Source organism: Colias philodice, chromosome 24 (genome assembly GCF_061535455.1).
Source record: "Colias philodice isolate Cphi_HAF_F1 chromosome 24, ilColPhil1 Martin Lab GWU primary, whole genome shotgun sequence".
NCBI classification, from domain to species: Eukaryota; Metazoa; Arthropoda; class Insecta; order Lepidoptera; family Pieridae; genus Colias; species Colias philodice.
Window position 1 is genome coordinate 1,604,458 of NC_143109.1, and position 15,055 is coordinate 1,619,512.

At 37.9% G+C, this 15,055-nt stretch overlaps 1 protein-coding gene across 8 annotated transcripts in view; it reads right to left on the bottom strand.

Annotated features, from left to right (window-relative positions):
* The window catches only part of LOC149477621 (uncharacterized), a 68,146-nt gene continuing 53,091 nt past the window's right edge, over positions 1-15,055 (bottom strand). For 5 of the 8 annotated variants that reach the window (XM_089710153.1, XM_089710148.1, XM_089710149.1 and 2 more), the window contains exons 21-35: positions 14,175-14,364; positions 12,738-13,476; positions 12,235-12,344; positions 10,496-10,576; positions 9,013-9,219; positions 8,595-8,786; positions 7,949-8,064; positions 5,441-5,533; positions 4,630-4,749; positions 3,874-3,955; positions 3,539-3,649; positions 2,803-3,089; positions 2,131-2,282; positions 1,064-1,251; positions 1-139 (exon numbers count right to left, since the gene is read on the bottom strand). In XM_089710153.1, coding sequence (XP_089566279.1) covers positions 90-139; positions 1,064-1,251; positions 2,131-2,282; positions 2,803-3,089; positions 3,539-3,649; positions 3,874-3,955; positions 4,630-4,749; positions 5,441-5,533; positions 7,949-8,064; positions 8,595-8,786; positions 9,013-9,219; positions 10,496-10,576; positions 12,235-12,344; positions 12,738-13,476; positions 14,175-14,364 — 2,718 coding nt within the window. In that variant the 3' untranslated portion in view covers positions 1-89. The remainder of the gene's footprint in view (positions 140-1,063; positions 1,252-2,130; positions 2,283-2,802; positions 3,090-3,538; positions 3,650-3,873; positions 3,956-4,629; positions 4,750-5,440; positions 5,534-7,948; positions 8,065-8,594; positions 8,787-9,012; positions 9,220-10,495; positions 10,577-12,234; positions 12,345-12,737; positions 13,477-14,174; positions 14,365-15,055) is intronic. The other 3 variants (XM_089710154.1, XM_089710155.1, XM_089710156.1) reach the window with 3 other exon arrangements.

Below are 15,055 nucleotides of genomic sequence, written 5' to 3' on the forward strand. Positions count from 1 at the left end.
TTCGGATATCACATATTATGAATATAATTAACGAGTAATGATATAGATATAGTATGGTACACAATAAATATAAGGTACAGGTGACCGCGTCACGAGTGCGCGCTCCGCACCGACAGCAGCACCACCTGCCGGCACACCGCTGGAACAATACAAAACATATCTATACTAATATTATAAAGCTGAGTTTGTTTGTTTGTTTGTTTGAACGCGCTAATCTCGGGAACTACTGGTCCGATTTAAAAAATTCTTTCGGTGTTAGATAACTCATTTATCGAGGAAGGCTATAGGCTATATCATCACGCTACGACCAACAGGAGAGGAGCCACGGGGGTGAAACCGCGCGGAGCGGCTAGTTAGAAATATAATCATATATTACAAACTATTTATTTATTTATTTATTTATAACACTTTACTATGCTAGTTATACAAATTACTTAAAACTAAAAATTATAGCTAAACTAGCACAGAGGGCGGCCTTATCACTAAAGAGTGATCTCTTCCAGGCAACCCACTGTGTGAAGTGATAAAGGAGGAGGTAGGTCAGAAGTACACAACTACATAAATAATAAATATATACACTTATATATGCATACATAATTATTACTAATTAAAACTATAATACTAATAAATAAATAAAATTAAAAATACAGGATATAATAAGAGGAAAATATTTTATTGTTATCAGTCCTTGGTAGGGTACAAAGGTTTGAATTAAATCTGTCCGTTTAAAGTGGGTGAAAATCGAGTCTAAAGAAGTGGTTTACATACAAGCATAATGCATTATTATTACAAATATGAACAACTTTTATAAAAGTGTAAGTATGCATCTAAACAAATTTTATGTTATTAAAGTTTTGAAATTATATCAATTCAAAGTTCCCGATCACAAGCATTTGTATATATTGTTACACGCACAAGATATACAAATGCTTGTTATCGTATCGTATCGTTATCGTAGTGTATATTATTCAATTTTATCGATTTTAATATATAAAACTATTGTAATTACAAAAACCAAGAAAAGATTCGAGCTTTTATGTACATTTGTAATTTAAAAACCCACCTTTGTCAGTAACCGCCTCGTCCACAAGCAGGTCAGCCACGAGGTCCCCGGCGACTACGCCCTCGCACAGTCTCGGGGCCCCGGGGCCCCCGGCCAGGGCCCCGCTACCGTTGGGGGCCCCGACCACGCTCTTCCACCGGGATAGTTCTTCGCTTACGCTCTCGCCCTCTATCCTGCCTGTTTGATACCTGTAGAATGTTGAACATTTGTTAATTGTTTTTAATATTAAAGCAAAATTAAATAAAATTCACAATTACAGAGACTGTCAGTATCTTCTAATTCAATATTTGTTCATATTTTTATTCAACTTATGTTAAAAATGTTGTCGAAAAATTAACACCGTGATTACAATTTCGCGAGTTATATTCCTGTGAGATTGTAATCGGACTATTGATGCTCAATATATGCAATTTGTTTTTGGTAAACTATTAAATAATCTACCCATGTGACAAAAAAAATGTAAAGAATTTTGAAATGGGCTTTTGAAGGTTGAGTTGATTCAATAAGCAACTATACCTACAATAAAATACAATAAAATTATAGGAGCCGCAGCGGGTCTATTATTGGTGACCACAACCGTCACGCGCGGGTACATTGTTGGCTACTATATCCGTCACGCGCGGGTACATTGTCGGGTACTATATCCGTCACGCGCGGGTCTATTATTGGTGACCATAACCGTCACGGGCGGGTTTATTATAGGTGACTATGACCGTGAGGGGCGGGTCTATTACCGGTGACCATGACCGTGAGGGGCGGGTCTATTACCGGTGACCATGACCATGAGGGGCGGGTATTACCGGTGACCATGACCGTGACGGGCGGGTCTATTACCGGTGACGAAGACCGTGAGGGGCGGGTCTATTACCGGTGACCATGACCGTGAGGGGCGGGTCTATTACCGGTGACGAAGACCGTGAGGGGCGGGTCTATTACCGGTGACCATGACCGTGAGGGGCGGGTCTATTACCGGTGACCATGACCGTGAGGGGCGGGTCTATTACCGGTGACCATGACCGTGAGGGGCGGGTCTATTACCGGTGACCATGACCGTGACGGGCGGTTACCTGCTCTCGACGAAGGCGGTGAAGGCGGGCTCGCTCGGGCGCAGCGCTCGGTCGAGCACGGTGCACGTCATGTCGCGAAGCGGGTCTATTATTAAGTAACTCTGCTCCCCCTCGTCCGTGGGGCTGTCGTCCGGGCTGGGCCGCTTTTCCGCCTGGAAATTTACATATTTACATATATTTTGTCCTGGATGATTCACACAATATTATGTACATTATTCTTCCCTTGATAAAGATGCGTGTAAAATAATAAATACGATAAACAAAGTACATGTTACATTCTCAACTAAATGTCAACTACTTTTGACTGATTTTTACATTGAAGTATTTTTAACCAGCAATGAGTTTTGACTGTTCAAATTCAAATTACATTTATTTGCCAGAATGTAGTTACAAATATAGGCGTTATTAATAAATACTGTAACATAAATAAAAAAGACGGGTTGCACTCCGGGAGTGCCGGCAGAAGTGAAAACTTGATTATTAAAGTTCAGCATGTTTGATATATTTTTGGAATGGTATCCGTCTTACGCATGGAATATAAGGGCTAAAAAAAAAAAGTCCGTCTTACGCTTTTTCGATCAGGCCACGTGTCCTGACGCGAGTATAAGATTTTATACCCAACGCCGCTAAAGAAGTTTTCACTTCAATAAAAAACAATCGAATACAGCTCACCGTAGCAGGCACCCCGGGCGCGGGATCCAATATCGCAGTCCGCCTGCCCGCCAGCACGTCCTCCAGCACGTACGTGCGTGCGCGTGCGCAGTCCGTCAGCACGTACGTATCCACGCGCTCTTCGCACCACGACGTGTTGTCGCACGACGTCTCCCCCTCCCCGTCCCCATCCCCGTCGCCCTCCACATCCCCGTCCCCGTCGCCCTCGCCATCCCCCTCCGGTTCTCCCTCCCCGCCCTCGACGACGGTGCCCTCTTGCGATTGGACTAGATCGAGCTTCTCCTTGCCTGCAATTGTATGAATACTTACTGTAACTTATTTTATAAACATTAGCCGAAGGTAGGTACGTTTTGTCTTGGAGCATTAGTATATTTGTCTAAATTAAAATAGAACATAAATTGAGATAACAGAAAATAATCTTGAAAATTACTTTACTCCTGTTAATTTAACAGTAGATTATATTTTACGGCGATATATTAGGGAGTACGTGTTGGTGCGTGTGAAAGCGTTTTACACGCATTCACATACGTATTTACGTATGTATGCATGTAGTGAGCTTTATTGTGCGTGTATTATACGTCTGTATTTGTGACTGTTAATGTTTGAATACGTTTGTATAAACGTGATTGCGTACCAGTGCGTCTGTATTCGTCCGAATTTGCCAGTGCGTGTGTGTATTTGTCAGTACGTGCTATTTATTCCCCCCTTCCTTTTGTTATAAAATCAAGCAAATCACCGTGCAAGTGTTCGGGCAGCAGCCGGCACAGCGCGTAGTTCCTGAGTGGCGTCGCCCTCGACACGCGAAACCGACGACTCAGCGCGCCGCCCTCCAGCGACCCGCTCATATCTGATACACGAATAAATATAGTTACAACTTAGATTTTATACGTAACATGCGTTATATATTTTAATAAAGGTACATATAACGCATGTTACGTTGTGAAACAACAAAATTACGTTTATTTTATTTTCTGACTTTTTTATACACTTGGATATAATTTATAAAAACAACAAGTATATTTTGAATAAATAAATAACTTTATATTATAACAAATTGCAATTTGAATTTACCTTCTTCATAAGAATTGACAGCGCTGTCATTAATTTCACCAGCAAGCATTTCATCAGCACTGTGCACTTCACTGTAAACATCCTGTAAAAAGAGGTATTATATTTTAATTAAATCCTTGTATACGTACATACATTAATAGCTAAACAGTACAGAGACAAAGTTACATAGAATCGCACGAATCGGTTGCACTACTACATGCACACGGCGCATGTGTGCGTGGCCATTGGGTAGTTGTCATCGCTTGTTGTGAATACGAGATTAAAAAAAAATATATTTTGGCGAGATTAAAAAAAAAACATTTTGGGAAGGCACTGTCAAGTGTCAATTGACAATGTCAGGATTTGATATTTCCTTAATGTTGCCTCGTGATATTTTCAATTCATAATTTTCTCATTTATGAAGCATTTCAATACTAAAAATTGTACGGGCTAGCCGTACACCCTGAGTCAGCGCTTTACACGATCTTATTTCAGTCCCGTAAAAACATCTTTACGGTACTGAAATAGGATCGTGTAATGAGAAATTCATGAATTGAAAATATCACGAAGCAGGATTCTAATTTATTCTACTTTTTCGGTTTTATGTGTCTAAGAAAGAGGAGAATAAATTCGATTGCTCTGACGGTATCAAGGGTGTCATTGCTCCGGTATGGCGAAAGAAGCGGGTTCAAAACCCTAATTTTTTTTCTATTGTTTAAAAATTTCTAATTTTTGGCATGTCATCGGCATTGCACCTGGACATATATACACACACACCTTGTCCGCGTGATGCTTGTAGTGCAGGCTGATCTTGCTGAGCTGGTGGTCGAGGTGCGCGAGGCGGGCCGCGTGCCGAGCCGCTCCGCCCTCCGCGCCCTCCGCCGCGCCACCCTCCGCCTGGACATACATACATTTGTGTATGTTAGTAGGGCGCCAAAGGACATAAATATCGTTCAAGTGTCTTTAGAGTTTTAAAGCCTCCGCCTGGATATACATACATGTGTATTAGGGCGCCAAAGGGCAAAAATTGGAAAAAAAGAACGTTAGAGTTTTTAAGTCAAGAAATAATTAGATAATCATGAAGAGAGCTTCACTATTTTAGGAAAATTTAATGAAATGATTTAATGGAAAGATTTAAGTTTGCTTAGATTTTTCGTAAGGGTTTGAATTATTGAACAATTAACATAGAATTAAAGTAAATTGATATTATAAGTTCACTTGAAGACAATTCATATTAAACTTAATAAGCGGAGCGTCTAATTGTATGTGTGGTGAAACTTAAGTGATAATAAAATTTTGAAACAAAAATTTTGCAACCAAATTGAAGCATGAATGAAAGAATGAGTGAAATTATTATCAAAATCTTTTATACATTTTCCAATTCCACTATTAAATTCTATATTAAACCAGATTAACACACACTATGCCTTTACAAATTGATTTTAATTATTGCATATAATTTAACCCCAATTAACAAACAGCTTTTTATTTTTATTTTATTTTATTTATTTAACAAACAGCACACTACACTACACACACACATCTCTCCCCACTAAACACACGCACGCACGCACGCACACGCACGCACCTTGTTCTCAACGGGCCCCGCGTGGCGGTGCGTGGGCGACAGCGCCGGGCTGTACTCGAGCGGCGACTGCGGCGACACCGGGCCCTGCACACACTGCCGTGTACCACACGTGCGCTCGCTAACGCGGTACCGCGATACCACGGTACCGCAATACCACGGTACCATGGTACGGGGGGAGCGGGAGTAACCAGACTAGTGGGGGGTTCGGGCAAACCGATAAACTTATATTTCGACGTAAAATATAGTAACTTGACAAGATTGTCTTAGAGATTTCATAAACCGGAAAAAAAGTAAACCGATAAACTTTTTGCAGTGAAACTTCTTTAGGCGCGTTGAGGGTAAAATTTCAAGGTCGCGTCATGGCAATACTTTCACGTCATGGAGTAAGGCGACGATTTTGTTATCTTTGAATCTTGTCAAAGAAGTTTCACTTCTGATACGTGTGCTCGGCACACACACTCTTTTTTTGTATAATTTATAAAAACTTGCTAAATATTGTCTTTAAAATTGATAGAAAAAGGAACTACTTACCCACATTTTTTTATTCAGTAAAATTGTAATTTAACAATCTGTTGATAATAATTTACCTTCGTCTGGTTACTTACACTTCCCGTTCTACTGTGTATGATTTCTGACTAGGAAAACGTTGAACTGTTTTTATCAACCATTTTTAATTAAAATTATTTTTAACACTACGAACACAACTTGTTTAACCCAGATGTTACTGAAACAATTTTTGTTATAATATTAAGGTGAAATTTACATATTGTGTCCATATTGCAAAAAGTTTAACTGGAAAAATAGTATAAAAATTTTATCTATCGTGGAAATCTCGGAAAATGGTGTCCTTTTAAAAGGACGGTAGTAATATGTACTACTAAGTAGGTAGACTATGATATTAAAATGACAACATACATTTCACATATTTTTATGTAGCAATATGAAAGTTTTCAAAACATAATTTAGAATGCAAGGTTCCATTACATTTAAGACAATAGAAATTGGCTTTCTTGTGACATTCTATACACCGAAGCTGCTTGTCTCTGTACCTAATGATGTGATCTTTTCCATCAAATCCAGAGGTTTCACGGAAACTCTAGCACCTTTACGTTCCTCATTCTTATATGTTTCGAGCAGAGCAGTTCCAACACTTCTACGAATGTGGAGATAATCATAATGGCCCCCTTTTACTTATATATTTGCCAAGAATTATGTACTGCCATATCTAGTCCATGACAAGTCAAAGAAAAATACCACTTCTTGCCTCTGATAGATGTCTTGTACAAACCGATGCTCTGGTCGGATCTGTCCACCCCTCCCATCCCATTTTCTCGTACTTTTTTTACGACATGTATATTTTTCTTCTGTTGTTGTGAAAATCTCTTTACCGTAGACACAGGCTGAATCGTATCAACGTTTGATGCAACAGTCACAACACTGTTATCATTCCATTTGCAAAATAAATTTGTTCTGCTCTGGTCGATTGATGCTTGAATGTATCTCGTGGTGTCTTTTTCAATTCTCAAAGGCAGCAGGCAAAGGGCATTTCGCGACGCGATTTTCCCGTACTGTGCCAGTAGCCTTTATTCCTCGTACTCGAAGTTCATCAATGAGATGAATGGACGTAAAAAAGTTGTTAAAAAATAAATGGAATGCAGCTTTGCCCTATATTTGTCGCAGTACATCGGCATACTGTAATACAACGCTTGCACCCAATCCCAGAGGCATTTGGTATTTGTGTTGATTACCAACATCATTCGATTGTTCTTGGTATGGATCACACCAAACTCTGCAACCTAACCGTGTCGCTCCCACCCAAAATTCATACCCCCATCTTATTGGTTTCCCTCTTATGAATTGCTTGCATGGATGGCCGCCATAGTAGAGCACCATGGCTTCGCCGATGCTGTGATGCTCTTCAAAGAGTGCATGCGCAAAAAAGTACTCTGTAGTAGTACATATTACTACTGGCCTTTTAAAAGAACGGCAATTAAAACTGCATAAATATCACAAATAAAATGTAATCTAATAGTAGGTAATATATATTTCTGATAAAACACGTTTCAAATTACGTGTATTTAAAATAAATCAAGTAATTTGTTGTAATTTATTGATAATACATTTAACTTGATTTATCAATGGAAAATGACTGAAATTCTAAAATAATTTAAAAATATACCACTGTTATAAAACGACACAACACTTTAATTTTCCAATTCCTACAACCGTGAGGTTTCAAACGAATATAAACATTTTTTTCAAAAATGCCCTCATTGTTAATAACAATTTTATTTATGGTGCGTCCTTTTAAAAGAACGATAGTAACAACTGGGTTAATAAAACTTTATTTTATTAAAACTAAAAAAAAAATCAAACAAACATTTAAAAAACATATTTATCTACAAAGTGTGTACTATAAACAATGAATGGACAGTCATCAAACTAAAAAGCGGTGATCGCAAGTATATACAAAGCGGTGCGTGTTGTGTACGCGATATTGACACTTACGCTGTTCGATATAGAGGAGAGTTTGTTCTGCAGCGTCAGCATGTACTCGCTGTACGACTGGCTCTTGTTCGGCGTGCTCGGTTGCGTCGAGCCCGTCGAGTTTACGTTCGTCATGCCTGTAATATTAGTTGACATCGTACATGAACAATTCTGGAGGGAAAAAGTAGAAAAAAATGTTGTGTGGTTTTATGAAACCACGGTAAAAGTGAAACTTTCCGAACACTGCTTTATACCTACTCGGCAGCCGACCGTCACGCGACATGCGCTACACAGACCAAAAAGTTTGAGACGATGTAATAAAAGTTTCACTTTAAAAAAATTAAAATGTTTTGAGAATAATCACTTTTCGGAATAGTTTTATATCTGTTGCAAGAAAATAATAATTTTGATTGATGTTGACATGATAATTTGATGCATGGCTTTAATTTTATTATGCCATATAACTCGTTTTCTTATTTCACAAGCGCTTTATCTTTGATTGATATTAACAAGGTATTTTCTTGGAAATACAGTATTACTATATCTATCTATATAGTTTTGCACATGTAGTTTTAGTACATTTTAACAGCGCGCAATACCGCACTACGCTTTAAAGCAGTTAAGTTAGGTGCCGGCAACAATATATTTTGATTTCTCTATATCTTACCCATCTCCATATTCTGCACGGCCCTTCTAGCAAGCGCGTTGTGCACTGCCCTCTGCGCCACCAGCTGCCCCAGGTTCTGCCCCATCAGCGAGATGTTCTGCCCGCCGAGCGCGAGCGCCTGCCCCCCGAGACCGAGGTTCTGCCCCCCGATGAGATTCTGCCCACTTAAACCTAAGTTCTGACCCGCTAGACCTGGAAGAATAACAGATGTAATAAATATTATACTGAAATTGCATTTTTTTGTGTTTTTGTATTGTATTTACACTATAACAGTTTTTATTTATTGCATCTAATTAAATTAATAGACAGAAATACTTTATTTACAATCTAAGGTTATTTAATCTATTTTTCTAATAATGCACGGCATTTAAAGATAACTTGTATCTATTTGCACACAGTAGATACGTTTCAAATTCACCTAAATTTTGTCCAAGATTCTGTCCCATAAGATTCTGATTGAGCGCAAAGTTCTGCGATGCGAGATTGATGTTCTGCTGCAGGCCAAAGTTCTGCGCGGCCAAGCCTTGCTGAAGCGGCGTGTTCAGCCCTAGACCCAGACCGAAGCCCCCGCCTATAGACTGGCCGGCCAGCTGGTTCACAGACGACTGCAACGCTTGCTGTTGGGCTGGAAACATACTTGTGTAATAACGCGAGCTCCGATTGGTTGGTATTGTCTCAGTAGCTGAAGATTAGAAGAACTAAAAGGAAAAAACAAGACTGTCTACTACTGAGAAAAAAATAGAAAATAATATGCAATGGTGTTGTGAAGTTTTGATATCAAAACTATATTGACTTTATTAATAACAGTATAATTATAATTTAGTTCTAATCAATGAAATTTTTTGTCTCGAGTGTGTGACAGTCAAATTGTTCTGTGGGATTCGAACCCGCAAAAGTAAAAGATTATAAACATCTTTTTCGAAAGGTATTGTGTTAGTTACTTTGTTTTTTGGAAAAATTAAAAAACAGCATGATACAGATAGCGATAATCTACAAAGCATAGTGTACACTGGAAATGGGATAAGTGCGTGGGATGTTGCAACAAAACCACGATGGGATTGGTGGTGTATGCTATTTTTAGTAGGATTACAATCAATGTAAGTGGTAGTTTGTGGTGGTAATGTTTCATTGTAATTTATGGCATGTTTAAGGAATAGCAAATGACAGAGTACGGCATGCCTTTTAACAAATGAATCTTGGGCATGATAGACTAGATGATATTTCTAGTTTCAGCAGTTATTTTGATCAGTTTTTTACGGTATTCGGCTTGGCTACTTTAATTTAAACCGATTATTGAATAAGTTAAAAATGTTGCATAATTTGTTAGTTTCCTGCCTCACTAGAACAGAAGTTCACGTGTATCTATTACGGACATATTCGTATAGAGGCCAAAAGAATCGTAAAATAAAACTTAATTTCCAGTCCCAGATGGATTTACTTCTCTGAAAAAGTAAACACACAAATATTTCCACCCCGAAGTTGTCTAGTTATCTACAACTTTCCGGACCACATAACGCAACACCATAAACTTACAAGATTTTAAAGCATCCTCTGTGCCACCATTCCTATTCCCAGTGCACGTACATTGACCAATTCTCAATGGCCAATGACTAGTGGCTAATGGCAAGTGGCTAGTTATCAGTGGACAGTGTCTAGTTGCCAGTCACTAATTGACTGAAAATCAGCGCTGTTCAGGTGTTAAAGCACGACAGCATGGTTGATACTGTCCCGATTGCCATATTTATGTACTTTTTCAACTTAAGGTATAGTACCGTTACAGTAAGTTGTCGTTAGCAATAAAGCTTATTTTCTTTCTTTCTAATTGCCACTTGCAAGTTGCCAGTCGCCGTTTGCCAGTGGCCAGTGAGTGGGTGAGTGGGTCACAAAGCGTCGTGTATTACCTAATAGATCGTTGGCAGTGGCCAGCATAGGCGGGTAGTACCGCGGCGCGAAGTACGCCAGCCGTGACGCCGCGGTTGGCGCTGAAGCAACGGTTAGTCACACACACGTCAAGCGGGATATTGCCAATTTAACATCGGTTGGTAGGTTGGTTGGTTGGTACGTTCGTTGGTTTCAGAATTTTTGACTATTTTTTCGTTGAGGGGGGACATGCTATGGAGCTGGAATAACGTTTATCCCGTTGGGTCTCAGTATACAAGAATTCTTTGTAGAATACACGAACATTCTATATTTAAAAGAACCAGTTTTGATTACGACAATATTTTTATTTACAAATATTAAAAATATCCAAAGATAAAGGTTATTCCAGTTCATACTAAAAAGTTAAATGCAAAAAAGAAACATAGAAACGATTGATAATAATAATTGGTAATAAAAATAAGAATCTTTAAGCAAATTAAGCGGAGATTGACTAAAACATACATCTACAAATAAAATATAAACATTTAACATAAGAAAGAGTAAGAGATATGCATATGAAGATCGTGTGAAACAGCAACGAAACATGTGAACTACATTCTTATAGTTATATTATATTACAACATATAGTTACATGTTAAACAAATTTACATTACATTTATTTGGTTAGAAGTGACATAATATCAATAAATGAATATGACGTATACACAAAACGCTATTTATAGAAAAAAATGATTTAAATAACATGTGATAAAACTGGTATGATACATCATATTCATTTTTGAAGTGAAACTTCTTTATCGGGGTTGGAAAAAAATTTAGTGTAACATTTTTTCGTTACGCGTGACATTTTTCCGTTACGCGCCATCTTTTTCTTATCCCTACCACGCGTGATTCGACGTATTTCTGTAAAGTTGCATCTAAATTTTTTTTTGTAAAATAAGGTCATAAAGAAGTTTCACTTCTTACGTGTGTACACTAGTACACGCACATATTTTTTTAAAGCATATTCTTGGTAATATTTATAGTCTACACTTTTTATTTTCTTGTTGTATAATGTCAAATAATCTCCATAACACTAAGTAACACGCTCATACGTATTCAAGAGCGTTCGTAAAGCGAAAAAGTCTCTGCATATAAAATAAATAAAAATATAATCTTTAAATTATAGATTTGTTTGTAAATATTTATCATCACTCAATAAAAAATGCAACCATCAGATATTTTTTTTAGTACATTTCCATTTGTATATTTTTCATTGAAATATGAGTGAAATAGAAAATGTGTGTGACACACATACATCATAGATATTATATTTTTTACACATAATATCATATTTCGAATTTTTAAATTTAAATTAACATCAACGTTAACTGGATTACTGTTACTGTAAAATAAGTTTAAATATACTTTACTATAAGTTTATTTGCTTCTATCCTATATAAATAATAAATAAATAAATAAATATTATAGGACATTATTACACAAATCGACCTAGTCCCACAGTAAGCTCAATTAAGGCTTGTGTTGTGGGTACTAGGCGACGATAAATATAATATTTAATAAATACATATATAGATAAACACCCAGACCCAAGAACAAATAATTGAGTTCATCACACAAATATTTGCCCTGACCGGGGATCGAACCCGGGACCGTACGCGTCGGCTCAGTAGGCAGTTACTTACCACTGCGCCAACCGCGTCGTCAAAATAAATAAAAATGTTATTAAATTTTTAACTATATAATAAATAAAACATACCTGGCTGTGCGTTGCTCAACAAATTGTTATGTAACGCGAGGTCCGCTTGTGGGAATTGGGGTTGATTTAACAGCCCCAGAAGGTTCGGCCCAGAGAGGTTTTGTTGTTGACTGGAAAAAATTATGTACTTTTTTATTAATTATAATTATTTTAACACTTTTATCACTATTTTAACAACTTATGAGAATATTAACAGATCTCTGTAATATCAGTTAACGTTTTTTTTTTATTATTTAGTTTTGCTTACAGATTTTAAGTTTAAAATTGCTTGTATCGGTCATTATTATTATAAATATGTAATCGTAATTGAAAAAAGTTAAGCAAATGTGCAGTTATAACAAAACGAAATATCATGTTATTCTATGTCGTCGTTACTAGGTTACGTTGTTGAATTTTGTTGAACTGTCAAATGTTGCCTATTAAAATGGCTCTACTATAGTCAGGGTAAATCGTATTTTATCTTACAAGTGTAATTCTTGCACTATATTTTGTACTATACTTACTTTATAATATTCTGTTTGAGCAGCATCCTCTGTAGGTTCTCAGCATTAGTCAGCGTGTCGCTGACCGCCGGAGTGGGGGTCAAAGTCGGCTGGCTCAATTGTAACCGTCCCAGAACTGGGTCAGCGAGCCCCGGGGCCACTTGAAGTCCCAGGTTCAATCCTAGTTCTCCCCCCACCCCCATGGGAGTTCCCACTTGGCTTAACCCTAGTAACGGCGTATCCGTAGCTATTTGTAACGGCGTTGTTAAGTTGGTAAGGTTCGGTTGTAACGTTCCGTTCAGTATAGGGTTAATAGTTTGGAAGGGAAGCGGTTGTGGTATCGTCGCTTGTAAGTTTATGGGGATGGTGGTGGTGATTGGTGGTGCTGTGGTGGGTTGTGGGGCGACTTCTGGCGGTAGGACTTCGGGCCGGTGGTCGGTGACCGTCTGCGGCTGGGACGGAAGCGAATACTGGTGCGTAGGAACATATTTCTCTTGGGGAACAGGTGCCGGTTTTTCCGGCTCGGGTTCCGGGAGACCGTTGACTTGCGGCTCTTTGGCCTCTTTGGGCGTTTCTTTCTCTACTTCTGCGGCAGCTATTTCAGACTTTTCATCTGGAACGTCTTCGCCGCGGTCCACTACGGGGCTGACTAGAAATCTCGATATCTTTCGAGTGGGTTTTTGTGATTTCTTCTCACCGTTAGATTCGATGCTACCGGCTCGTTCTGGCGCCATCGGCCCGCCGTCTGATTGGTTTGAACCTGAAAATATAGCGATAATATTACGTTATAAATATTTCTAACAGTCTGTTATAAGATAAAATAACTTCTGGTAAAATATTATTAGAAAAAATATTTTGTAATTGAATAACATCTGTAATTAATCTCTGTGTTTCTTCTCTTCCATTATAAGTCTTAAAGAATGTCTTTATTAATAAACTGACTAGCATCACAGACGTTATTCTACCATATTGTGTTAACAAAAAAGTTAAAAAGACAGCCCAGTATGTCGAATATGTCGAGAAGTACTTTTTACGTTTAGCAACAGACTTGACGATTTATTTTAAACTAGCTTTCCACCCGCGGCTTCGCCCGATTGCGGATAACTGGGATATAACCTATCCTATGTGTTAATCCAAGTTACACTCTATATGTGTGCTAAATTTCATTGTAATCGGTTCAGTAGTATTTGCGTGAAAGAGTAACAAGCACACACACATCCTCACAAACTTTCGCATTTATAATATTACTAGCGGTCCGCCCCGGCTTCGCCCGTGGTACATATTTCGCAATAAAAAGTAGCCTATGTCCTTTCTCGGGTATCAAAATATCTCCATACCAAATTTCATGCAAATTGGTTCAGTAGTTTAGGCGTGATTGAGTAACAGACAGACAGACAGAGTTACTTTCGCATTTATAATATTAGTATGGATTAGTAGGATAAATAAATAAACAATAACCAATAGACGAAGCGGTGCTGATCTTGCGCGACAGCACGTCAGTAGCGCGCGGCTCGTGCGCGGGCGCGTCGTCCAACTCTAACGCGATGTGGTCGTGCGACGCGGTCGGCGTCGTGCACTCAGAGTTGTCCTGGTTCGAATCCGTTAGGTTTTCTTCGCGTTCCGTTGTTTCAGAGTCGTAGTCTGTTTGCTGAAAAAAAATAGTACAAATCTTCAAAATATTTAGACACATGCAAAGCACTTGGAGCTATTTCCTAGGGAAGCGCGTTCCATCTTAGACCACATCTTAGCTTAACATCAGGCGAGATTGTGGTCAAGTGCTTCCCTATCAACAATAAAAAAAAAGCAACCTTGTTTCATTAATACAATCTTCACAATTCATTTATTAATTATGAAAACATTTACTACATTGAAGGCCGAACTTTCAATCCTTAGGTAAATCATATCTTCAAGATATTTAGATGCAAAGCAATATAATTAATTAATACAATCTTCACAATTCATTTACTCATATTGAAAACATTAACTACATTAAGCGATGATTTTTTCAATCCTTGGGTAAATCTTATCTGATAAAGTATTACACAATAATATACATATGTCACCTGTAAAATGTCAAAATCGGACAAGTAACACATTTTTGAAATGGTTGTTATACGATATTTAACGAATAAGATTTAACCAAGGATTGAAAAATGGCCTTAAATGAAGTATTTTTTTAAGCAATTATTATAACGTCATCACAAAAAGTGTGCATACACTTTAAAAACAACAAAAAACATCAATGTAAAAATTACTCATTGAAAGAAGTTTCGCAAAATATTGTTTGCTTCTTCATCAGTCCCCTATATCCCTATAGCATTATTTGAGACATTATTAAG